The following is a 25107-nucleotide window of genomic DNA, read 5'->3' as shown; positions in this document are numbered from 1 at the left end:
CGAGAGAAGGGGTGGGGGAAAAAAAAAAAAATGGGGGCGGAGAGAGAAATGTACAGAAAAACGCCCCGAGTCAGGAGAGTAAATCAAAGAAAAACGGGAGAAGAAAGATTAACAGTCTTTATAAACCCTTTGAAATAGCATTCAGACTCCAATTTCCTGGCATCTGCCAACGAGAAGTTATTTTGTTTATCCGGGACCAAAGGAATTATGGGTAAAAACAGGGTATTATAAAGACTTGCAGATATATTACAGAGCCAGGAGGAAAACTTTGTATGCACAGTATTTATACGTACAGTGAGCTACTGCTGAGGATGATACCACTGTGATGTGCCGATACAGAAGGGGGGGGGGGATGCAACAGTGCATTATAGCTGTACAGGTCAGACGGGTGGAGTTAAAGATGGAGTAATTTATTGCTCACAATGTCTTGCAACAGAAATGGAAGTTGAAATTTAAAAAAAAAAAAAAAAAAAGGGGAAGGGTGTGCCCGTGATAATGTTTGCAGGTTTATTTGACATTGATCCATGCGACTACTGTCCCCCTGAGGCCACATAGGGGTGATTTGGGGATGGCTCTGAAAAATGACAGCAAAAACTGGAGAATCACGTGATCAGAAAACGGCCCGGTGAACACGTATCAGGAACAGACGGGGTATCTACGGAGTCACCTCTTTTATCGTTTCTCACAGTTGTACGAAACGTTTTGAGTAAATTACATGTTTCGTAGTAAACGCAACCCCTGCAGCAAACACGTCGACAAACAAAATAAAATAATCGAATTTCCTTCCAATGTTAACCCCAGGCTGTTTTCACTGTAATTTTACTACCTTCACTTTCAAGCTCATAACTTTATTACTTTATTACAGGAGCTAACCATTCATGCTATATCTTGTTTTTTTTCAGGACAGTCTAGGCTATCCGGATCTTTTATCATTTGATTTGATAATACTTAAAGATTGTGTATATTAGCCCCTATATTAAGGGGAAAAAAAAAAAAAATCATCTTATCTTGTCATCATGTCTTTATATGTATCGCACCATAACATATTATCAATGGAGATACGGTTTTATATTTGTGTAGAGGAGATTGTCTATAATCTGGCAATATCTGAACCATGTTTGTGGGACAAACATTACATTTGTAATAAATTAGAAAAAGATACGTGCTTTTCGACAGAAACTAAACGTCATGGCTGACTCCGGGTGTCCAGGGGGATCAAACCAGGGACTCACACTCACGGCACACGCCTCTGCGATATGTGTTAATAACTCAGCTTATAGTGTAGACCCACAACTATGATACTATTACTTTTTTTTTTAATACAAATTGGGATGAGACAATGACAATGCTGTGATTTCAAAGATGGATTTGCGAAAACCGTTTGTCGTACCACGGAGGAACAACGGGTACCGTCAGAAAGAGTAAGTTCTGCTGTCTACCGTGACGTACACCACGTTATGAAGCGAACGGGACTTTGGGAGTATTTCATTTCAGAGTATCGGCGGTGGAGATGGGACACAGCGCTACATGTAGAGTGTAGTGACGATTAAAATCGATGCAATTTTAAAGTCGATTTTCTCTGCAACACTCTGAAACCAAATGGTATTAATGAATTCATTCTGACAGGATTTTGTAGAACCACATAAATAACTAACTACATTATGCGTTCATATCATTATACAGTTTCCTGTTAATTAAAGCTAATATGGAATGACTGCCCACACTCAGCAGAGATTAAACTAATTACATTAACATAAAACATTCATACTGTATCGTTTAAACTGTACTACAGTCATCCACATTTCGCTGGATTTTATTTTGGAGACCACCGAACAGAAAATTGGAGTTTCTCTCTCTCCAGACTGTCAGTCAGGTGATGTGACTGCCGAGCTGCTGGAGGAGGTGACGGCAGCAGTTTAAACCGCTGGGGAGCCCCTGATGTATTTTTCTATTAGGTCTATAACCCAACCAACCATCTGTTCCAAAAACTTTCCTCTGGGAGACCGTACCGGGCCATTAAGACCACAACTACCCGCCACCTTAAAAGCCTCTTCACAGGAGCTGTCAACCCTCCCGCCTAACACACACACACACACACACACACACACACACACACACACACACACACACACACACACACACACACACACACACACACACACACACACACACACACACACGAACAGTGTGTACACATATATCTGCCCAAAGGCAAAGTGTTTACTACAAACTCTTAGAGTGCTCCCAACACGTATTGTACTATTGCATTATTACAGATTTATTTTTGACTGTGCTGGATATTACGCTTTTGAACGACCCGTTTACATACTGCTGGCGGATAATACCAGTAAAACTCATGCCAGAGATGAACGGAAAGTGACATATTTCTTTTTACAGCGGTGGCTTTTAAGCTTTTCAACTTTTATGCTGGATGATGCAAACAGAAGTCGGAGTTTGACACCCTCTTCTGCTACACGTGTAAAGTAAGAAGAAGGAACGTCACAAAAACAACCAAACTCTTTCCGATGCCTTTTCACAGCGAAAACGACGGAATAATACAAAGGCCAGCTGGTTTTTGGAGGCAGGCAAGTTACTAGTTAATAATATAACTAGCCAGAAGATAAATCAGTGTCTCTCAAATAGTTGAGCCTCAGGACCCACGTTTCCTCTTGGTTGTTAAATTGTGCCAACTATTTCACAAAAAAATGGAGTAATTCATAATGTCTGTCACTAAAAACAGGAAATAAACAAAAAAAAAAGTGGAAACAAAAGTGCAACTAGGGCTAAAACTTGCACTGCAGAAATATGTGCTTTTCAAACAACTTTAAAGTCAAGACTGAAATGTGAAATAAAAAGGCAGACCTACTTAATCCTAACCATGTTTGTTTGAATGAAACAGCTACTGAAACGTGCATCATGGGAAATGTATGTCAGTCAAAATAAAAGCGCAGCATTAGAAATGGTATACTTCACAATAAAAGTTTGACTGACCAGTTGAGAACCACCGAGAAACATGATGCTGCACATACAGTAACTCACTCACTCACAATGTTTGCATGTAAATATTGCGTTTGGAAAACATTAATAATTTGCCAGCCTCTTTGCCGAGCTACCAACAAAAGTGTAAAATCACTACACAAGTAATTAATGACGTACTTTCTTGGCTTTGCGTGAGGTTTTCTACACAACATGAACCAAACAAGGAGGCTAAATGTTTGGTTCAGGATTTGAACATGAAGAAGTGAATATTCTGTAAAAAATGTCAACAGCTGAAACATCTCGGTTGGGTCAGCCGCTGTCAGACTCTGCATTTTGAATGGCAGAGAGATACGGCAATACTTTAAAAAAAAATAAATAAATAAAAGTCTCAATCTGAAAGGCTTCAAAATGTCAAATATCACACAAATTAAGCACACATGAACCATAAAGTATAAGTAAACTTTAGCTGTCATTTCAGCTCACGGTAACTTCATGATGTGTTCGTGGCTCCAAAAAAAGGAAAAAATGACTCAACTCTAAAGTAACAGTTTCGATATCTGTTCATACAAAAGTTCCAGAACAAAAAGTTACTGGTTGTGGTTTTGAAACCTCGTATGATTTATATCGAATTTGTGCTATACATCAGGACGTGTCACACTTCCTGAAAGCTGGATTTCTCTCCCGGGGAACAAAACAGGCCCTTTTAATTAAGATTGTGTCTGCACATTTACAATGTGTCACAGCAATTCAAACATCATCCAAACTTAATCGTCTAACAAGATGAAAGACTGCGAGCAAACTGCAAATGCCAGGCAGCATGTGAATCCGTAATTAACAGGAATGTCGGCTAAATGGTAAATTATGTTCAGCAAATTTGTAATTCTGTAATAAATATGTTCATCAGTTTGAACGATAAACTGCGGCGGGGGAACAGAATCCCATCACAGCGTGAAGCCATTCTTATCTCATAGGACATCTGGGCTCATTCACTTGTACTTCTCTTGTTTGATTGATGACCCTGACATAGTGCAGAAAAGACTTCTTTTTTTTCAATCACGTCAGAACTTGTTTTTAAATCCTCAAACCTTCAGGTTTCTTTTTTTTTTTTTGGTTGACATGAAAATACGACCGATTTCCATTGTGGTCTCAGTCCTCTGGACCCCGGCGCGTAGGTGTGCATAAATATATATCCTCAGATGAATGTAGTTAGCCAGTATATAACCACATATTATGTAACCAGCAGGCAGAAATAACTTTAAACTTCACTGAGTCACTTATGGAACTTATTTTCTTTTCATTAATGGTATCTTTCCTCAACAGAAACCCGTTTGACGCAGCGGGGGAATAAGAGCAATTGAATCAATTTAGCTACCTGTGAAACACTTTTTTTTTCTGTTGTTTGCAGCCCTTCTTTATATGCAATGACTGCTATTAGCTAGAAGGCAGATTTAAAAGCAAAATGTCAAACTCCTCGCCTGAAGTAAGAGGCCCCCTGCAACGAGCTCATGGTGGTCCAGTCCAGGGAAATTGGTGCCATCCATCTGCCTGCAGTACATCTCCTTCCCTTTACCGGCCACATTACATAAACACATTACATCTTTCCCGACAGTTCTTCCTTGCTCAAAAGTCATTAAAAAAAATGTACTTGAATCTTGAATTTTGTGGATCTGTGTTTTTGGCTCTTTCATTTTTCTTTGTTGCCGTATACAGCCATCTGCTGTCAATCCTCTATTTCTTCTTCATTTCCTCCGTCCACCTTCCCCTCTTCGTTTGTTTCTATGCGGCCTCTTCTGCTCTGTCTTTTTGTCTTTGCAGTCATTTCTCCTTAATAACTCCGGTAGTTAAACCCCAAAGAGGATGGAACAACTAGGAGGATGAAGGTGAATGCTGGATTTGATATAGAGCTGATGAGGGTCCGGGGTCTGGACGGGGCCCGGGAGGGGGCCTCAGGCTTTAGTCTCACAACAGGACAGTGAGATTGCACATTATCGTGAAATATATTTAGCTCTGCTCCATCTCATTACAGCAGGTCAAAGTGAGCTGGAGGAGAGTCTGGGCAGAACAGAGCAAAACGAGCCACTGGACACATTTAACAAGAGGGGGGACGAGAAGCCCGCAGCGCCGACAGCCGATTAAAATCCTCCCATCACAAATGAAAAGAGAAAAGAGAGAGAACTCAACTTAAATGCAAAATGGCTTATTTCTAAATGAGTATAGTGTGTTTTTGACAATCCCTCTTCCAAAAAAGTTGGGGCGCTGTAATATAATGTAAATGTAAATATATGCGATGATTAACAAATCATGTAAACCCATATTTAATTGAAAATAGACCAATAACAACATATCAAATGTTGACACTGAAATATGTTTTTGATTATTTTATGAAAATCAAAATTAAAATTATTTTTCGAAATCTCCGGGCTAAAGCGGAGAGGGACCACCCAGCTTGTTATCAGCGCACAGTTAAAAAGCCAGCATCTGGAATGGAATGGGGATATGCATTAGTGCACATGGCGTAGGTAGCTTGCACATCTGGGAAGGCGCCATTAATGCTGCACGACATATTCAGATTTTGGAGCAACATCTGCTGCCATCCAGGCAACGTCTCTTTCAGGGAAGGTCTTGCTTATTTCAGCAAAACAATGCCAAACTGCATTCTGCTCACATTTCAACTGCATGGCTCTCTAGTAGAAGAGTCTGGGTATGTTGTCTTTGGTCTATTTCCAATTAAAAATGGGTTTACGTGATATGCAAATCATCAAATTCTGTTTGTATTTACATTTTACACTGCAGCGTCTCAACCTTTTTGGAAACACAGCTGTGTACTGTACATTAACCTTTTCTGTTTTAGGGCGTTCCTAAAGCCAAAATACTGAAGATTTCTCACAGCCGTCTCCCACCAATAAAATTACAAAAAAAGAAATGACAAGTATGTTTATTTAACTTAGAACTTTAATGATGTGCAGAATAATTAACCTTAGAGCCTCGATTGTTAGCAAACAGCAGAGTGACAAACTAATGATGACATTTTCTTGTAAGGTGGCTCATTTGAGAAGTCAAATTTGAACCATGTAAATATTGTCACCGATTACACTGTCCTTTCTTTGGCAGTAAAATGTCAAAATAACCCTCTGTTACCATGGAGAAAGACAACTGTTTGTGTGTTCAGTGTCACGGCATAGCGATAACATCATCCTTGGCTACCAGACCATCTATCACCGCAGCTGCCAGCTGAGAGCAGGCGGCTGCAGGATGCATCTGAGATCAAACTGATCCTTTCTGCGCTTCTGGAGGCTCGCGGCTGATGTCCTCTGTGTTTTGCATGATAAATCATTACAATATTAGATTTCATGTGATGGGAAATACAATACAGTTACAAAGAAACATGCCTCAGATGTCGCAAGATGTAGGTCTAATCCTGATGGGAACCAGCTGTGTATTCATTATTTATGAATTAAAAAGTAGTTCTGCAAAGAGACAACAAAGGAGTAAACTTCTTTTTTTTTTTTTTGACTTCCAGTCTGCAAATAAGAAATGAGAACTGGGTTATGATCAGTTTTGACTGAATGGCTCCTCATTGACCCAAACAAGAGCAGCTCACTGGGCACAATTCTGCAGACCATTGACTGGTCAGAAGGAATCATCACTGGATGTTACTGCATCATTGCGCAACACCTGACGTCCTGCACAAACCTGCCAGACAAGCCACTAAAGTGGCTGCAATTGTGTTTATTCACTGGACTACTCGATTAATAACAAGCTGCACAAACGCACAGTGGTCCGCGAAGGACGTGCAGACGTTTCTCTGCTTGGTTGCTGATGAAAGGATGCAGCGAGTATGTGAGTCACGTTGAAAATGACGTCACCGTATTTTTTATGTGGTGTTGCCATGACGACCAGCAACATTAAGCAGTGGAACAGCAGTGGAAAGCAAAATCCAGAAAAAGTAACCGGTACCGAAAAGTTCAACTATACAATGTGGAGTGAAAAATTATATTTGGGTCACTGGAGAACCAATCATTTTTAATGTGGCCACTGAAAAATTGCGCCACAGCTCACTGTTGTTCCGAGGGTTTCCAGCCTGAAACTCAAACCCCGATAAGTAAAGTACAGGATGAATCACCGGCGCCAAATGGGGTCAAACACAATGATAATTTCACAGTTTTACTTTTATCAGTCTGGTATTTCTTGTCCCTCTTCCCTGATAATAAATGAAAGAATAAATCAATACAGCAGATCACGCAGTACGCAAATGTATTCTTAAATGCAAAGGCAACCAAAAACTACCCAAACAGAACAAAACGTTGCACGGCCTCTGTCCAGTCTGAATTTTCCTTCGTTTAATTAAAACCCTCCCTTCAATTCAATCGGAGCCTGTTATAATGATAATGAAAAACCCATATGGCAGACGCAAACACAAATGAGGGCAGCGCTCGGGCAAATGACAAGTAGCAGAGTATTTACACAACAAGAACAAAAAAAGAAGATCCACCCTGACAGTGAGAACACGCTGTGTAGGTGGGACGGCTCGTGTTTGTCGTGTTCATGTTTGCTTTGTTGCGTGAGCATTAATCAGCCGCTCTGCAGCTGTTCAAGACCAACCTGTGAAACAAGCGGAGGGTGAAGGGAAGAAATGCGACGGCCTCAGTCAGAGTTTCTCAACCTCAGGATCGGGGCCAGAGGTGTAATTACTTAATACGATTTGACCTCACAAACAAGAACGTAACTGAAATCTTTATGACGAAAAGAAAAAGACAGACAAAAAAGAAAGACAAAAGAAAACAAAGAGATACAAAATGACTGACTTGACTACAATTTAATGAATCAGTTCGAGCTTCGTTTTACAGGCCCCCCCTCCAGAAAAGACACTGCAGTGTAACCGGGTCTGAGTCCGGATGGGAGCCCCATCCCTCTCTCTGGCACATGTGGAGGAGTTTACAGCCATCCTGGTTCTTGGAGATTACTGCTTACATGCTGACGCGCTTAAACTGAGCAGGTGTAATGTTTGCTATGCTTAACTGTCATGCTCCATCTGAGGTCAGCGTGTTGGCGTGCTACATTCGGCATACTAACACTCAGCAGCACAAAGTGCAGGCTGAGAGGAATGCTACAAATTCTGATGGTCATAAATCAAAGAATCAGACAAATTACGATTTTAAACTGATTATGTCCTACATTTGAAATTAAGGGACCACTAAAAGACAAAAAATATCAACTTGCTGGTGAAGTTTGACAAGATTCATGAAAGTTGAGGAGCATAAGCTGTTGAAAATAATATTTACCTGTAGTTCAAGGTAAATCTGCCTTATCATTCCATTGAGTTTTTTTGCCCTATAGTTGCAGTTTTTGTTGTTGTTTATTTACCATTATTAACAGTGCATTTTGTGAAAAATAAATCTTAATGTCTCCACCAGTTGCGAGCCACTGATACAAGGTGTTAAATGGAAATTTGTTCCGGTTTCTCGGTGATCACTCCAGTTCAAATCTGGTGCAAACACACCAGATATTAATATGTCACCGAACAAGAGAAATGATATAAGTATGCAAAAACATCACATCACTGCAATAATAATAAAAAAAAAAACTTTTAAAAGAGCTGATTCAACAAGAGCAACATCAAAAACTCCTCCCTCGATATTCTCTCTTCTTCCGCTTCAACACGTGAACGGATCTGAGATGACTGTGAAAGTCACCTTCGAGCGAACTCCGCCGTCTGTAATGAAAGAACGGCATCATGGCCACCGGTTATGCTTCCATGCTAGCTGTTATGAGTATATTAGCACTAACTGCACTCGCCTCCTCTTTCACACAGATGGCCCATTACGTGTTGGGGAGGAGGGCGGGGGGCGGGATTGTAAAGACAGAGAGCGCATTACACTCCTCTACTGCCTATAGGATGCCTGTCACTGACATATAACTGCCTTTGGAAGACAAACAATGCCAGCTGTGGTCGTCGCGAACGGCTTCGCCAGGACTTTCCACCGCGCCTTGTTGATCAGCCGCAGACGGCCCGGAGCCGAGAGCGAGGAGAGGGCGGACTTCCCTCCGCCGCACTCACAGTCTAATCTGCCACCGTGACTGGATTTATGTCAGCCACGAAACAAGGCTGTGGGAGAAGTCCTCGAACCCTGCAGTCAGCCAGGTGTGAGGTACGCGAACACACAACCTGCAACCGAACATGCGCGAAGGAGGCATTTCTCATTTAAGTGCACTTATGCCTTATTTCACAGAGCCAATAAGCTGCAACGAACTGACCAGGAACCCAGGTCAGAATGGGTCCAAATTACAGAGGGTGGGTAGGGTAGGGCCTGAGTGGATCCGAATGTATCCACGCAAACGTATCCGGTCTGATCACGTTACATCACATTAATCACAGGAGAAAATATCTTAAGGAATAAGTAGCCTACGTAAAAGATTTGCTACTTTTCTGACTTTGATTTTCAGATATTGGTTCGCTGGTCGGGAATGTATTATATTCTGCGTGTGTATCGTCTGTCAGGTTTGATTGATATTCAGTTATTTCTGTAACTAGTCTTAGCACATTACACTTTTGCTGGCCGGTACTGTTACGCCAAATAAGGATCAGGTTTGATTGTCCTCTGGTGTATTTGTCCTGGCTGAGCGATGGTAGTCACTGGACTTTCAACTTTTTTTTTTTTTTTTTTTTTTTTAATTCATGTGCATTATGTTGGGGTATGTTTTCCACGGATATTCTTTGGATCAGGTCCAACAAATGGTATCGAAATGCAACTGGACTTGCTTGGGGTTCTTGAAGACGTTTCATATGGAAGGCTTCTTCGGTTTGAACTGACTGGTAGGGAGACCCAAGCTTTCCACCTCTAGTGGAGTCATTAACCTTGAGTGTTGTTGTACTGACATGTGAGCCGTTGACCCTCGCGGTGTGATTGATCATCATGTGGGTCTGAATGGGTTGATAAGGTGCCTGGGGAGTGATCTAAAGGCCGCATCGATGGCCTCTTTCAAACCATCATCATCTCCGGCCAAAATGCGTACATTGCTTAAATGAGTGTGACTTGTCCTTCAGATGTAGATGAAACGCCGTCAACAAGCTCAAGTCCAGTTGCCTAGCGACAACACTTAGATAGACTGTGACCCCGATGACTGACGAGCTTCAAAGGCAGAGTTCAAGTTTCACATTTTGGAGTTGTAGTTGTGGTTAGAACTACAAAAAAGTGGAATAGAGAAGTGAGAAGAGATGCAGGCTCCATTGGTACTTTTCTTTAGTGTAAAGTAGCATTTTGTCACTGCTCTCGGAAATTACCGCATTTTCAAATTTGGCAATATTGAATTTTCCAGGTAACATGAACTCCATTAAGAAACTCTAAGTGATTTTTTTTTTTTTTAGACTTCAAGACAAATGATCTTTGTCTTAAGCGAATTGAGCCATCTAAACTCACAAAATCAAATTGCTGAAAACACACTATTGTTGTGACCTCATGAATTTGGAGATGCAACGTCAGGATAGAGACAATATGGAAGACCTTGCATTACCATCTATAATTTAAGTCATGTTTAAGCATTCAACAATAGTGGAATCGTTTTTTACCTTCAAAAACAGTCTAAAAAAAAGCCTTTGTTTGGAAACACCTACACATGCCCTGAGAAACAAATGTGTAAATTATTCATTTTCTGTGGTATTGTTATCTAATTTGCACCTGGACAAGGTAACACTTCATACCGTGGTCCCATGGTGTTTTTCAAGTAATACGTAGCAGCTAAAGCCATCTGCAGGCATCTATTTGCAAATTAATATTTCAGTGTGCCAGTAGCACCTACAGTGATTGACTGTTGGGGGAAAAAAACATCAGACTTCAAACCTTTCAAAGTACAAAACCCATGATACAAATAGTTCAACAACAGCTTTCAGTTTACTTTGGATATGCCTTGATATGGAGTTTGAAGCAAATTTTACAGGAATGTTAAGAGGCTAATAAGATGTTCCTCAAAATATAAACTGCGTTGAGGTTTTTCTCTTTTATCTCTGAGAAGTCTTTCTTGTTCTCTCAGTTTGACGTAGTCGTCAACTCTAAATAGCCTCAGTCAATGTTGCTGCCAAGAAGGAGGTGGCAACGAGAGCTCCAGCAAATAAAGAAAAATACCGTTGACAGCTCTAAATTCTGGGTGAGCCTAGTTGAAAGCTCTGAAAGCTTGCAAACAGGCCTATACTGTCAAAGTCGAGAATGCACCTCCTTTCTCCAGATAATGTTCCTTTTATCAATTCAGACGAAATAAAGTTAACCCTGCACATGGGGATTACGGCTGCATTTTAGTTTTTGTCTTTGCCACTCATTGTTATTGGCCTACTTGAAACCTTATGCAGTCGCAGATCAGTAGAAGCTGCAGTCGCTGGGGTATAAAGGATTCTTCATCATCTCCTTAATGTGGTCAGCTGACAGGAATGCATCGGCCACTCACACACCAGCACATTTAGAATTCACTCCAGATAAAACCATAAAGCGTGGGCCGCCTATGTCTCCCCGTTGAATAAATTCCCTGCTGTGACGTGGCCCAGCGCAGTAACTCTGGAGCGTCTTTTATGGTCTTATTACGGCTTAACGGTGTCCACTCCGGAGGGAAGGAGGGCTGGAAATAAAAGTCGCAACCTGAAGCCGCCGGGGCGGATATACGACCGAGACTGGGAGAGGTTCGGTTGGACATAAAGACAAAGATCATCCAGGTAGCTTTGTGAGAAGATAGATATTTCCTCAAGAGTCGAACTGGTAGTAGAGTTTTACCACACGCCAATATCTTTAACTTCGTGTTGCACTGAAACCAAACAGTTTAAACACCGCGTCACTGCACATTATAATGAAACTTCATTGGTATTATCAGACGTGCTAAAGATAGGACTTTTAATACAATTCAATACCTAAAAAAAAAACCGTAGATCCTAGCATTAACTGATCCTTGAACATTTTAACTTCGACTGGTGAAATCTGATTTCCTCCTGTGAGCTGGGGCTTGTTGGTGGGTTTGGGGAATTATTTTTGCACAGATGTAAACAGTGGGAAGTGGTATTATGCTGCCGAGCTAAAAAACTGCAGCTAAGTGTCTCGCTTGCCGTGTGGAAAGGTGAAATTCTTCATCCCACTAGCGTCACTGGTGTCCGAACTGCATTATTTTTAGAGCACTGATTACATTTTTATGTCTCACAGCTGTCTTTTATAAAGGTCAGCTATGCTGCTACATGCACGCATTGATGCATACAGTAGATAAAAAGCCAAAGAGACAAAAGCTGCTTTTGTGAATTGAAATATGTTCAATGCAGGTGCAAGAAAAATAATAAATACCTCATAAAGCCAATGTTCAAGGTTCATAGGGAATATAATCCACTGAGATTAGGCTCCCAGGTAGAGCTCTGTCTCAGGCTTCCAGGCCAGACTAGCAGGTCCTGATCTGAACCTTTATCCTGACCCGCGCTGTCAGTAAACGTCAGCATGGTAGAACTTGTAAGAACCAGATGTAATACTTTTTAAGTACGACAAGAGTTTATCATAAAGGGCAAGTAGCAAAATCCGGCATTGAATGCCAGCTCAGATGCAGCCTCGACATTTTCTTTGATTGGACCGATATCAATCTTAATTTTGCCAATTTTATACTTGAACTCATTGAGGCAAAAATCTTGTGTGGCTGCTTGTGTTTAGACAATATTTGAGGATTCGGGGCCCTCTTGATAAATGTCAAAGAAAACCGTTGCGTTTCTTAAAGTAAGGTTTTGAAAAAGTATGATTTTCGTACAGAACTCAGGAGGCATAATGGCACTATTATCAACGAATTACCAAACCCCACCATGCGGAAGCATACAGCAAAGGAGGATTGCTTCTGGGAGGCACAATTCAGGGCAGAAAAATGCCCTTTTCTTAGAGGGGCTCAATTGGCTTGGGATAACTTCCTGGGTTCAAAATTGTCCTGTGATCTGTGCAGCATGTGATTTTCCCAGCTTCTCTGCCCGTCTTCACTGAAATATGGCCCATCATATAAAGAAGGAAATGCATTAGAAGTCCTCGCAGGCAGTCTTGAGAAAAGGCACTTTCCCAACGGCAAATATTTCAAGAGAGGCTTCGCAACGTTCGAGGCGACCCTGGAGCCAAAATGCTGATGCAAGGTTAGCTTCGGGCTACTGAGGGTCCACAGGGCGAAGACAGACACAGAATAATACCAGCTGCCTCCGAGTAGCCGGGAGGAAAACATCGAAACACAAACTGACTTCCCTCATTACGAAGCAGCCGAGGCAGAGCGGGTCAGGCCTCCCGGAGCGAGAGTGCAGAGGGCAGCTGATGTCCGAGCCCTTTTTGGTCATGACCGTGTGATCAAGAGTCCGGTGGAAGCTGCGGAAGAGCTTTACTCGCAGCTGCCGAAGGTCAGACTTGTTTCGGTAATGACGGAGAATAAATCAGAGCCAGAAGGAGAGAAAGTTGAGGTCAAAGGTGTAGTTAAAATAATCCCAGAGCTGAGCTGGAGAGGAACGGAGCTAGAGATGGTTTTGTTTGTTAGGTCCTCGTCTTTTAAAGCTTTTCAATTAATTGACCTTTCCCCTGTCAGTCTCCCTGAAGCATGGATGTTTTTATGAAGAGTTTTCTTTGTCAGACTTCTTGTTCGATTTAGTTTCTGCAGTTTTTGACCCGGATGACTGCACAAATGAAGGTTCTGGACTCCATCAGTGATGTTCAGAACTGGCGAGTTCGAAGAGGTCAGTGAAACACTATTCACCCACATAGTTCACAAACTTGGCCCCAGTAAATATTAATTTGCTCTCAATTTTCTTGAGTTTAAGATTGGGTTGTAGAGGACAAAATGATTACGGTTTTTAATTTGAAACGAGAGCTTTCGATATGAAGCAGAAAGTCACGGCATTCGGCTGACTAATGGTGTAATTTCATATTCACTCACGCACTCAGTGACAGACTTTGCAGTGTGTACAGTCTCGTTGCTCCGTCTGCAGACTTGGATGGCTACAAGGGCGACGGTATCATCCAAAACGCTCGCTCGCACGCACGCACGCACGCACACACACACACACACACACACACACACACACACACACACACACACACACACACACACACACACACACACACACACACACACACACACACACACACACACACACACACGTCCGGTCTTAAAGGCTGCATTTTTGGCCGCAACTTAATGCAAAGTCATCTAAAGTAAATGGAAAAAGCCTGGAATAGACTACTGATATTTAAGTAATAAATTATATAAAATGATATTAAGAGACAAAAAAAAAACCCGAAAGAATATTAGGTTTTTAAAACTCGTTCAGTTTTGACGCTCAGGAAGCGCTGTCAATCTGACAAACAGGAAAAAGAAGCTCGGAGCTTCACATCGAAAACCAAGTGAGAGTGAATCTAAATGAACTGTGCAACACAACATGCTTAGCTAGAGACCTTCTGCACTTCGAGAGCAGTTCATAAAATCACAACAGTGAAAAATAAATGGTTAACCTTTTAGGATAACGCGCGCGCGCGCACACACACACACACACACACACACACACACACACACACACTTCTTTCTTTCTCCCCAGAGTCCTTGAATTAATATTTCATATTATTTTATTCTACTTTCTCAGTCTGAAGTGTTACATTATACAAAGAGGCTGTAAAAGTATCACGAGTTTGGCATTGTTTTAAAAAAGATCGAAACTTCAACTGTGATCCTACTTTCTAGCAGATCGTCATCAGACGGGCTTCTGATTTTTTTTTTCTCGAACATTTTACTTCTGTGTTTGTTGAATCTGTGAACTCGCTGTTGGGCTGTGGTGGTCTCCCGTTGCAATGAAGTTGACAAAGTTAGTTCATTAGCTACTTGAAGAACTTGCCTAAATGCCCGATGAATTATTAACTTAGCTCACCAAATAAAGTTAATTAGAAACATTTGCAGTTTTGCCTTGAAGGTTTTAGCTATGTCAAATTGCTGCTTTATTTAGAGAGACGTGAATTGTTTGATTTTTATAGTACAGTACATACAGACTTGTGGTTTATGGATACAAGTGAAATAACAGGGATTTTAATGGCTGTGGTTTTAATTTTCTTCCTTTTTTTTTGATGGGCGTGACCTACAATTAGGTTTATTTAAAAAAACTAAAAAAAACACTTAAAAATAGAGATCCATAACAACTGCCCTTTTGACTTCAAAAAACATCTGACATGTATCTCAGCGTGAAGCTTTGATATTTTCCAAAAATTAGTTTACAAGGAGTGATTTTGATCTCTACATATGTAACATCCCACGGCGTAATCTCGACGTGGAGCTATCAGTGATCGTGATTCTCCGCAAAGAGCTGTCTGACTCTGATCTCACCGGAGAAGATGAAGTCTCCACAGCAAGAGGTTTCATATTTAAACGCAGACAAAAAAAAAAAGAAGAAAAAGGTTCTTTCACGATGCTTTTTCTGTGATCACGCGGTCATCCTTGATTTGCCTCTCTAGAATATGAAAGAGACCGAGCACCATAATGTGGAGTGGTTATTACTTAGCGAGTGCATCAAAGCAGACCGACTGTTGATAACACTTCTCGTATGGAGGAAGCAGGTGGGTAAAGACATTCTTTCCAATTACGTTTTTTGCTTCTCACCTTTCTTCCCCCTCCCGGAGGCTACACATTGAATCAGCTCCGACTTCGGAGTCAGCGGGACATAATTGAGGGTAATGAAAGGTGTTTAATTATAATTACAACAAAAAAGGAAAGAAAAAAGATAGGTAATGTTGCTTTCTGGGGCCTTCTGGATGCTATTTACATGTTGTTATTACATTGATGGTAACAGAAAGTGAGTGTGTGAGTGTGTTTGCATGTAAGGAAAGAAAAGCTTGAAAATAATCTTGAGGTGAGAAGCTGGAAAATTATGGAAGGATTACAAGAGATTGAGTTTCCACGGAAGGGTTTCTGTGTATTTGGAACACATTTACAGTCAACTTTGACAATCCGCGGTTTAATTCCCAACCCAGGCCAATTAGTTTCTCACCTAAAGGTTTGTAATTACACTCACTGTTTCATCCTGTCAGACGGCACAAGAAAATTACTGCCAGGGTGTCTTAAATAACATTAACTTACAACTTATTTGCACTGGCAGATACAGGAGGGCTGCAAAAACAACCTTTTCTCTTCAAAGCAAAAACCGTGTTGTTTGTTAATTAATGAAAATGTCCTCTTTGGCTCAAAGCATGTGGTGAGACACAAATTCAAAATTAGTGTCTGGTAGTAGGACGTCAGTTCTATCTCATCAAAACTAGAGACGCATGCTTCAAGGATAAGGTGTAAAAGCATCTGACCAAGTTTTTTTTAAATTTCAGAATCACTCCTATGTATCTCTGGAGACACTGGAAAATGCCATGGCAGCATCTTCTCTAATTACGTCTGGAAATAAATGAAAAAGTGTTTCAGAGGTGTCCTAACCTGTTGGGAGTTGCCAGGCGATGATGCTCAAGCAAGTATATTTGGATTCATGGTTTAATAGCACCACATAAACACAGCTCAGTGTTGCTATAAATTCTCCCAATAGTGACAGACTCCACACTTCATTATCTAGTTCAGCGTGAATGTCGGGCTGTGTACCAAGCTTTGATACTTTTCTGGGCTCAACAAAAAAACCTTGTCATTTGGTACCAAATTTTGATACCGAGGCTACACCCACGCCAGCACGTTTTCATCTTAAAACTTTTGCTAGATAAACTCAATTTAGGTAAATGTTTAATCAGAATGCCTTACTTCACTCTTTTCAAACAAATTTTGGGCCACATACCTGTCTTGAATTGTGTGCCATCATGCGACATGTTTATCTGTTAATGGTAGCTACGGGGAACCACATGGGTTCCACTCTACCCCTCAAAACAGCGTGTAAACCAAAACAAATTAACAGAGTTTGTAGTGTTGTAATTTTCTGTTTCTTAAAAATAATTTTATAAAATCGGTTTTGAAAGAAGTATTGACAGTTTCCAAGTCCGGGTATCGGTCCGGAGTCCTTTGTGTATTGAGGTGGAACACAATCTTTCACTAATCATAACCTTAACCATAACATAGTGTATTGCCACAACAATGAACTTCCCTAACCGTAACCACACTGTATTTGTGTATCCATGCACACTTATTGTCGGCAGTTAGATTTGGCAGAATGTTCCAATACTGGGTTGCCTGAAAACTACCAAGATTAAAAGCTGACAAATTACCTCAGTTTTATTCCTTTGTGTGACAGCAGAAAAACATGACTGAGGATCAGTGACAGCTCCACTACAGTGTGATTGACGCTAACGTTAAAAATGAGCAGGGGATATTACAAAGACGCTAAAACACTGCTGCTGTGTCTGAGCAGATGTTAACAGGACTCTGATCCTGAGCACCAAGGTGACTCCCGTGTTCCTCCCTCTGGGCTCTCTGCCTGTGAAAGTTGAAATATCCCCGGCCTCGTCCACTCTCTCCGCTGTAAGCTGTATACTGTATTTATCAGTACAGTCCGCTGCTCTGAACTTTTCCTCCGAGGGGGGAAACAGTAGGCACACATCGCATGAGTGAGCAGTGCTTATTTTGGAAGTGGAGTTGGATTCGAAGGCGAGTCTGAGTGGGTGCAGCTCGCAGGGAAACATGTTGAGGGAATATCAGCTGACCCAATGACTTCGAAACCTCTGCTCCAGTAAAAGGCTGCTGCCTTTCACATTTTGTATTTCACTCACATCGACGAGACTCGGCAGCAGTTTACAGGAGGGTGGGAATTTCTCGACGCTGTTTTTTATTTTTTTTTTTAATGAAAGATTTACATTCTTTGACAAAGCCACCTCAGGATTGAGGATGGATGAGTTCAAAAGTATTTATTTTCTTTAATCTCATGCTACAGTTGCTGTCCTTCTGACTTTTCCTTGAGCACATCGCAACTTTTTGCTTAAAAAAATTATTAAAATCAAGAACTTTTGACACCTTGTCCATCAAAGTGAGAATATGATGCCTTTTTATGTTCAAAACGATGCAATGGCTAGCTAGAAATGCAGTTTTGTTTTCATAATATAGAAAGTTGAATGATGAAATAGCCTTATGTTGTACTGTATAATAATTTCCCATGATAATAAGCATAGAGCACATCACAGAATTAGCTGGAAATATTTAAATTTGCATCTTTTGATTTTCTAAACTCAAAGAACCGTGCGTTCAAACTATTACTGTGACAACAAATAACAAAAAACATTGTTTGGCTGTTGGCTATTGAAAAGAAAATAGGGGAAATATTAGGATCAAAACTTCAGTATGTTTAATATGCAGCCCCAGCTCCCATTTATCCCACACTCCCTGACATTTTAAAGTCATTCAAAGCTCAATTCATGAAACCATTTTTGAAACACCATATCTAGCAATATTACTTAAAAAAAAAAAAAGAAGACTGAATTGAATGTGATAAGTCTGTAATGCTGTGTGTTGTGGCTCTTTGTGGAGTCTCCCAAGAAACAAAGCTTTTTTTTTTTTTTTTGCAGCCTCAGTGACCTGAAACAAACCCCATTACAGTATCTTAACAATGATCCTATGACCAGATCCCACCTGTGTGTGTTCCCATTTACCGTCAGTCTGCCGGAAGGCCGGTCGCCGTGTCTGACCGGACTGTAAATAGCTGCAGAGACCACTGATAGCACGATCATGGATTTCCAATGACCTCGGTCGGGCCAGTTAAAGCCACACGCGGGAGATAATTATGTATTTTATCGGTGGGGAAGAAACGATGGGCTTGGTAATGACACGTGGCAGCTTTATAATCCTCCTCGGGTGCCTTCGTACGTCAGAGGAACGAGAGAGCAGACAGCGGCACGTCTACGGCAGCTGCTTGACTCGTGTGCGTTGGACACTATATAACCACATGCAAAGACGAACTCGAAACGATTATTATTTCTTCAATCTTTTGTAATGGGCAAACGACAAACTGAGACGACTCAAAAACAGTTCACGCGAGGTGTTTTCTGATCTGCCGCCTCTGGTTGAGTTTATGCAAGTAAACCTCTTTTGGTTTCTGTTTTCTTGGTTAAGAAGCCGGTGCCGAGTTACCGGCTTTGATTGTCGGAAAGAGACAGAATGGGAAACACCGTCCCGAGTGCCACAAACATTTTCCCGCAGAAAACAACATGCTATTTCCACTGTTGCATCGATGCGACGAGTTCTTATTGACATCGCTGAAAGGGATTTGTGCTCGTCTGAAAAACATTGGTCATTTTCAGGCCTGTTACTGAATGCATATAAAGACAAAACACCCCTACAGTATCCAGGACTGTGTACTGCAATAGTTTTACAGGACTGACGATATCATTTTTTTGTCGCGTGAAATGTGATGTACCGAAAACTGGCCCTAAAATCACGGCTTTTGACTCTAACATTAATAATATATACTGTATTTTTCATGCTTGTTTTTGACTAAGGCCAAATTCTTGTACAGGTTTTTGGCCCAATTACATTAAGTACAATATCACAACTGAAATTCTGGAATTTTAAGAGCAACCGTGTTGAAAACCTTTAAAAACCTATAGCAGTTATTAGAGATTAGACAAATCACCAAACTTTAAGGACAAACACACGTGAAGAAAAGTGACAATGAAATAATAAGAGACATGAAACACACCCAGGTGCTACACGTAGAGACTTTTAGCAAGTCTTTTGGGAAGTCAAAGGGCCGGCTTTGTCTGCTGAGGCAGCGGTTGCCAGGGTGTTTGATTAGCCTCGTCGCCCTGAGCGGTCTCATCCAACGGCTGCGGAGATAAAAGGCGTAATTGACAAATCATGGGCACTCTCTGCCTCTGTGTTTCTGCTCTGACTCTCCTTGCACTTACTCCCAATTGAACTGTTTTTTTGTGTTGCCACAGCAACGGACCGAAGTGTCGTTAAAAGAGTGAATTCCACAGATTTTTTTTTTTTTTTTCTTCTATCGTGGCCGTCTCCAGATGGCACAACCTGTTTCTCTTTGTTTTGTGTTAATTATAAAGATAATTCGAACATGCAGTCAGCGCAGCAGAAATGCAATCTCAAGTTTGAACCTCAGTGACTTCTTTTTGTCCCACAACATTTTTTTATTTTTATTTGTGCTCTCTCAAGTAATAGGTCCACAGTGAAATCGCAAATAGCCCCCTACCAGTGCTCACAAAAAGTTGAATAACTCAGGTGCCGATGTCGATCAAGTGATGCAACTTGGTATACTGCCTCTTGAAACATATTGCTTCCTCCTGCTCAATGTGCATCACTGTACTGCGCTCCGTTCACGCGCAACAGGAGGAGTCTCAGAACTTTTTGATCGCGCCTCAAATCTTACACCTCTAATGAAAGTCTGGATGTAATCATGGGCACTTGGTCCCCAGAGGATGAACCCTTGGTAGTTTTAGCTTTGCTCTAATAGCTGTTCAGACTCGCTAACTCATCACCAGAAGAGCCTGTGTGAGGGTCGTGCTCCAGTGATCACAGCAGTTAATTCTGCAAACAGTGTTTTATGGCTATAAAGGTTTGATGTTGAGTTGAAATAAGCACTGACAGGTGAATATCCGAAGAGTACAGACAAATTTAAACAAATTTGCTGATCTGTGGAACAGCTCACGGCGCTACCTATCCTCACTCGTCCCCCTGCCTCCCTTCGTCGAGAGGAGCACTTTGCTGAGGTGGGTGACAGTAATGAACTCTGACTCAATGAGAGCATGGCATGGATTTAAATGAATGTAGATGAGGAAGAAGAAGAATTGCTCACACAGAGGGCAAGAAAAGATGTGTTTTAGAGAGAGAGAGAGAGAGAGAGATATAGTGAAGCCATTGGAGCTCTTAACTCGTAAGTGTGGCCCAGTCAAAAGAGAGACACTTCACATATCTGTTTATCTATTAATGAAATTGAATGGACGGGTTGATTGGGTGGGCGGATGGATGAGTGACGGTGAATGATGGCAGATGGAAATATAATGGAGAAGGATTTATAAGTAGGAGATAGGGAAGGAAGAAATTAAAGAAATAAATAATTAGTAGGGGAATGAAGGAAAAGGACGCAAGAAAGAAGCTGAACTGCGAATCAAAGACATTATAACTTCAGAAGTGTGCGTCTTTATCGGTCAGATTCTGTATTTTTTATATCTTAATTATGCTCACAGCACGCTGTGTGAGTAAGTGTATGCATGAAATAACAGAAATAAGTGATGATTAACTCTGTCCTTGTGCAGCATGGTCGGCTGATTTCTTTAATTTATTTGGAATATTTTTTTCTCCTCTGTCTGGACAAAACATTTTTTTTTTTTTTTTTTTTTTAATATCGTCATATTTGGAAGCCTTTCTCTGCCTCCACTGGAATCATGTTTCAAGTTCATATGGTATCATATTCTGTTCAGTATAATTTCCCCATAACTTTACAAGTTTACAAGTTACATGGACGTAGACAAAACAAACTGCTCTCTTTGGGTTGTATTAAGTATAAGGAGAATCAGAACATGCAGTCGGTGTAGCAGGAACTCTGTCCACTGACAGCTTCACAAATATCTCTCAATATAGGAAATGGAGGTGGTCATATGTGGATGAGACGGACGTTTCCCGCAAAACTTAGAGCTTCCCTGACCTACTTGTGTGTCAATCAGTCCTAATTACAAACTTAAGTGCATAAAACTATAATTATCAACTTGCGGTTGAAAGCCTCCTCCAACCTGTCAGGTTGCAATTTAAATCCATGTCTGTTCAGACCCCCTATAATATGCATAATGAAGATTTTAAAGGCATTTGGCCAACAAAGCTGCTTATGATGGAACACAAAGCTGTCACCTCCACAAAAAAACCAATGCCTCAAATATAGATGCTGCTAAAAAGAAGCTACAAACCTAGATTCTTCACACAAATCTTCAACTCAACAGCACAGATGGCTCTATGCAGTCACCACGGTTTCAAGGTGGACACCCCGGATTAGTGTCACCAAATCGGTATCCGACCAAATGTGAAATATTGTCACAATCTCCCCCGTCTGTTCCTGAGTTAAGGTGTTGAATAACGGCCAGAAAAGTGTTTTTTGCAGAACATTTTGATGTCACAGTGAAGTTGACACTTGACCTTTTTGGATATTAGATGTCATCACTCCATCGCTTGATCCTACGAGACATTTTTGTCAAATCTGGTCATAAATAGTGTGAGAATTCCTGAGTTATGTACACAAACATGTTTTGCAAAGTCACAGTGATCTTTAAAAATCGAATCACTTCATGTTTAAATCCAGGTGAATGCTTGTGTCACATTTGATGAAATTCCCTCAAGGGGTTCCTGATATATTCACGTTCATAAGAATGAGACGGGAGAACAACCTGAAAACATTAAGCCTCGCCGACACAGAGGCTTTATGATGCACAAAACACTGAGAATATTTCCATTTGACAGGATCATGTGCCCATAAAACACGCTTGAGTATTACAGCGCAAACATTATACAGCTTTAATAAAAAGTTGGAACAATATGATGTATAATATCCATCAAACTCACATCTATTATGATTTTTCTCACCATCAAGGGAAAAATAAAAGCAAAACTTTAACAATATCTATGATGAAAAACGTCTTTGATGTCCCTCATGATTGTCTTACTTTTGATTTTTTTTTTTTAAATGGAACAAAGCTGGCAGGAACCACCCTTATGCAACGAGACCTACAGTATGTCGTCACTGAAAACAATTCTGGGAGCTCAAGTGGTCACACTTAGTGCAAGTGTAACAATGAAACAACACACGCAAGGTGCTCAAAATGGGCTTGAAAAGGTGAAACATTTGCTCCATCTATTTGTCCAAAAAAATTGGACAAAAGCATGTCCCTCTGTTCTCCTGCTTCCTGCTTGAAAATTGCAAAAGTCATGTCTCTGATCTCCACCTCAGCGAATCAAAACAAGTTGCTGAAAACAAACACTACAGGCACACCACGCTGATGGGTGCATTCCAAAATTAGGGACTCCCCTGTTAGAACAACAGATTCGATTTTGACTTTATTAATCACACAGTGGGGAAATTCGGTATAAACAGCTGATTATGAACTTCAGCAGCGCTTAAAGACGAAAGTGCTCCGCCCATGGATGTGAAACAGAAGCCCACGAACAACCCGCTAATGTTCTCTAGCCAGAATCCTGCAAAGTCATCAGTGATGCTGGAGAAACATTGGAATACCCGAAGACAACACAACCTCCCAGTTTGCACCGAGCGGATAACTACCCGTTAGTCGGTTGATGGTTTTGCTAGCAATTAACTTCATAAGTTAACTTTAATGCAAAATGCATATCATGCATTCCGCTTTCCAAGTTGCAAATATGACCCCCAAAAATCTCCATTCACAGTCAGCACAAGATTCCCGTTTATAGACGTCTAGAAATAAGGTATCTTGAAAAACAGCTGAGTAATAACCCTCAGGCTGGCCTTTTATGTCAGATTGGAGAATTTCCATCGAAGTTAATGCCGCAGCCTTATGATGTTACTCGATGAAAGTCAACATCGAGCTCAAATCTTTCACCTCCTGTGGGCAGATTACGCTTCAGAAAACAGGATGATCTTCTCCGTTGCGGCTTTGATTTTATGCAGATTCTTGGCTTGTGCCCGTATTCGTGTTTTCTTAGTAATATTTCCTCCACTACCCACAGTTACACCCCTCTGCTCTCACAGGAAATCATTTGTCGCAGTGCCGTCACTCGCAGGCCGACCGGCCGCCGCTTTCGGAGCAACTCTGTCACTTCTTATCTCCCGTCATGAGAACAAACCTCATTTGTCTGAAAGGACTTCATGTCACCTTCTCCCCCCGCCCCCCAGAGTCCCGTTGGCAAATATGAGCTTCCCACCATCATTCTCCTTACCGAGCTTGAATTTTCTCGCTCTGAAAAAAAAGCTTAAAAAAAACAACAACAAAAAAAACGTTTCATCCTCCCATGCTAGTTGTCATCTTACTCCTCTCATACACGCAGCACAGATCGGAGCCCCTCTCTCCTCCCTACCGACTGCTCATGATGCTAATATAAGCATCACATTATTCTACTTTGCATTTATTGTACGTCAGGTTGACACATCAGCTCAGTTAGAGAAATGTGTGTGTGTGTGTGTGTTTGCACATTACGATGTAGCAACGGTGAGATGGTAAAAAAAAATTCGGCACTTGTCGGACAATCAAAGAAAAAGCCTCTGATATATTCGGACCATCCTCCCCTGAAACACCACCGTATGTGATCTTTGCAATCGGTAATCGATACCGACGCAGACCTCCAGTGGTTGTAGTAATTATGAGCGAAAAAACGAGGAAGTCAGCTGACGCAGTATAGTAGGGGAACAAAGTTCATGTAGGGATGAAGTCAGGGATGGTTGGAGAGATCAAACACAGGACTTTCACCCAGCAGTCCACAAACATAAAAACAACAACAACAACAAAAGTCAAGGTTGACTCAATTTGGATTTCGTACGCAAGTAGACTTACGAAACTTATTTGGGAACCCAAACCATGATATTTTCCAAAACCAAACTGAGTAATGTGATGCCTTAAACCTAAAAAAAAAAAAATGCAATCGCTTCACAACATTAACCATGTATTTATTACTATTACCATGACGACGGAGATCCGGTATGCCTGTCGCTGGGCATCATTTTGGCAAATAACCTTCTTTCGTTTAGGTATCAGGACTTGTTGGTCCATTAATGTGAATTTAGCGGTCTTTGGACAAAGGTGTCATTTTGATGTCGTATTTATTGTGAATTCGTGTTCGATATATTATTAAAAATCCAAAGTTAAAGCTCTTCACTTCCAAAAATGAGTTCTACAAGAATTGAACTCCTTGACGCCAACATCTCAACCAACCACCACCAAACAAGAACCACGGCAACAGATATCTTTGTATCTTTGGGGAAACTAACATAGTGGATCAAACAAAATGACCTCATTTACAACACTTCAAACATCCGCCGCTATTGATTTCACTCTCCGGATCATTAAGAAACAAACAGAGCTGCTGAACGTGTCATCTGTTCACTCACCCATCACTCGAAGCCGCTCCGCACCCACCACCACCTCCTGCTCGTCGGCGGAGAAGAGGAGCTTCCCAGAGGTGGATTTGACTTCAAACATCTTGCCTCGTGCTTTAAATCCACTGGATCCTGAA

At 41.1% G+C, this 25107-nt stretch overlaps 1 protein-coding gene across 4 annotated transcripts in view; it reads right to left on the bottom strand.

Annotated features, from left to right (window-relative positions):
* The window catches only part of sgcd (sarcoglycan, delta (dystrophin-associated glycoprotein)), a 238336-nt gene that overhangs the window by 49934 nt on the left and 163295 nt on the right, over nucleotides 1-25107 (bottom strand). For all 4 annotated transcript variants that reach the window (XR_011311746.1, XM_069716944.1, XM_069716935.1 and 1 more), the window contains one exon: nucleotides 24983-25102. Coding sequence is in view for 3 of the 4 variants with exons in the window: in XM_069716944.1 (XP_069573045.1) it covers nucleotides 24983-25102 (120 nt within the window). In the remaining variant the exon portion in view is untranslated. The remainder of the gene's footprint in view (nucleotides 1-24982; nucleotides 25103-25107) is intronic.

The sequence above is a fragment of the Brachyistius frenatus genome, unplaced genomic scaffold (genome assembly GCF_029030835.1).
Source record: "Brachyistius frenatus isolate BFR_SWC_R1_liver_20210118 unplaced genomic scaffold, ASM2903083v1 Contig_5, whole genome shotgun sequence".
Lineage (NCBI taxonomy): Eukaryota > Metazoa > Chordata > Actinopteri > Embiotocidae > Brachyistius > Brachyistius frenatus.
The sequence above is the reverse complement of the archived record's forward strand: the minus strand, read 5'-3'. Positions and strand labels throughout refer to the sequence as shown.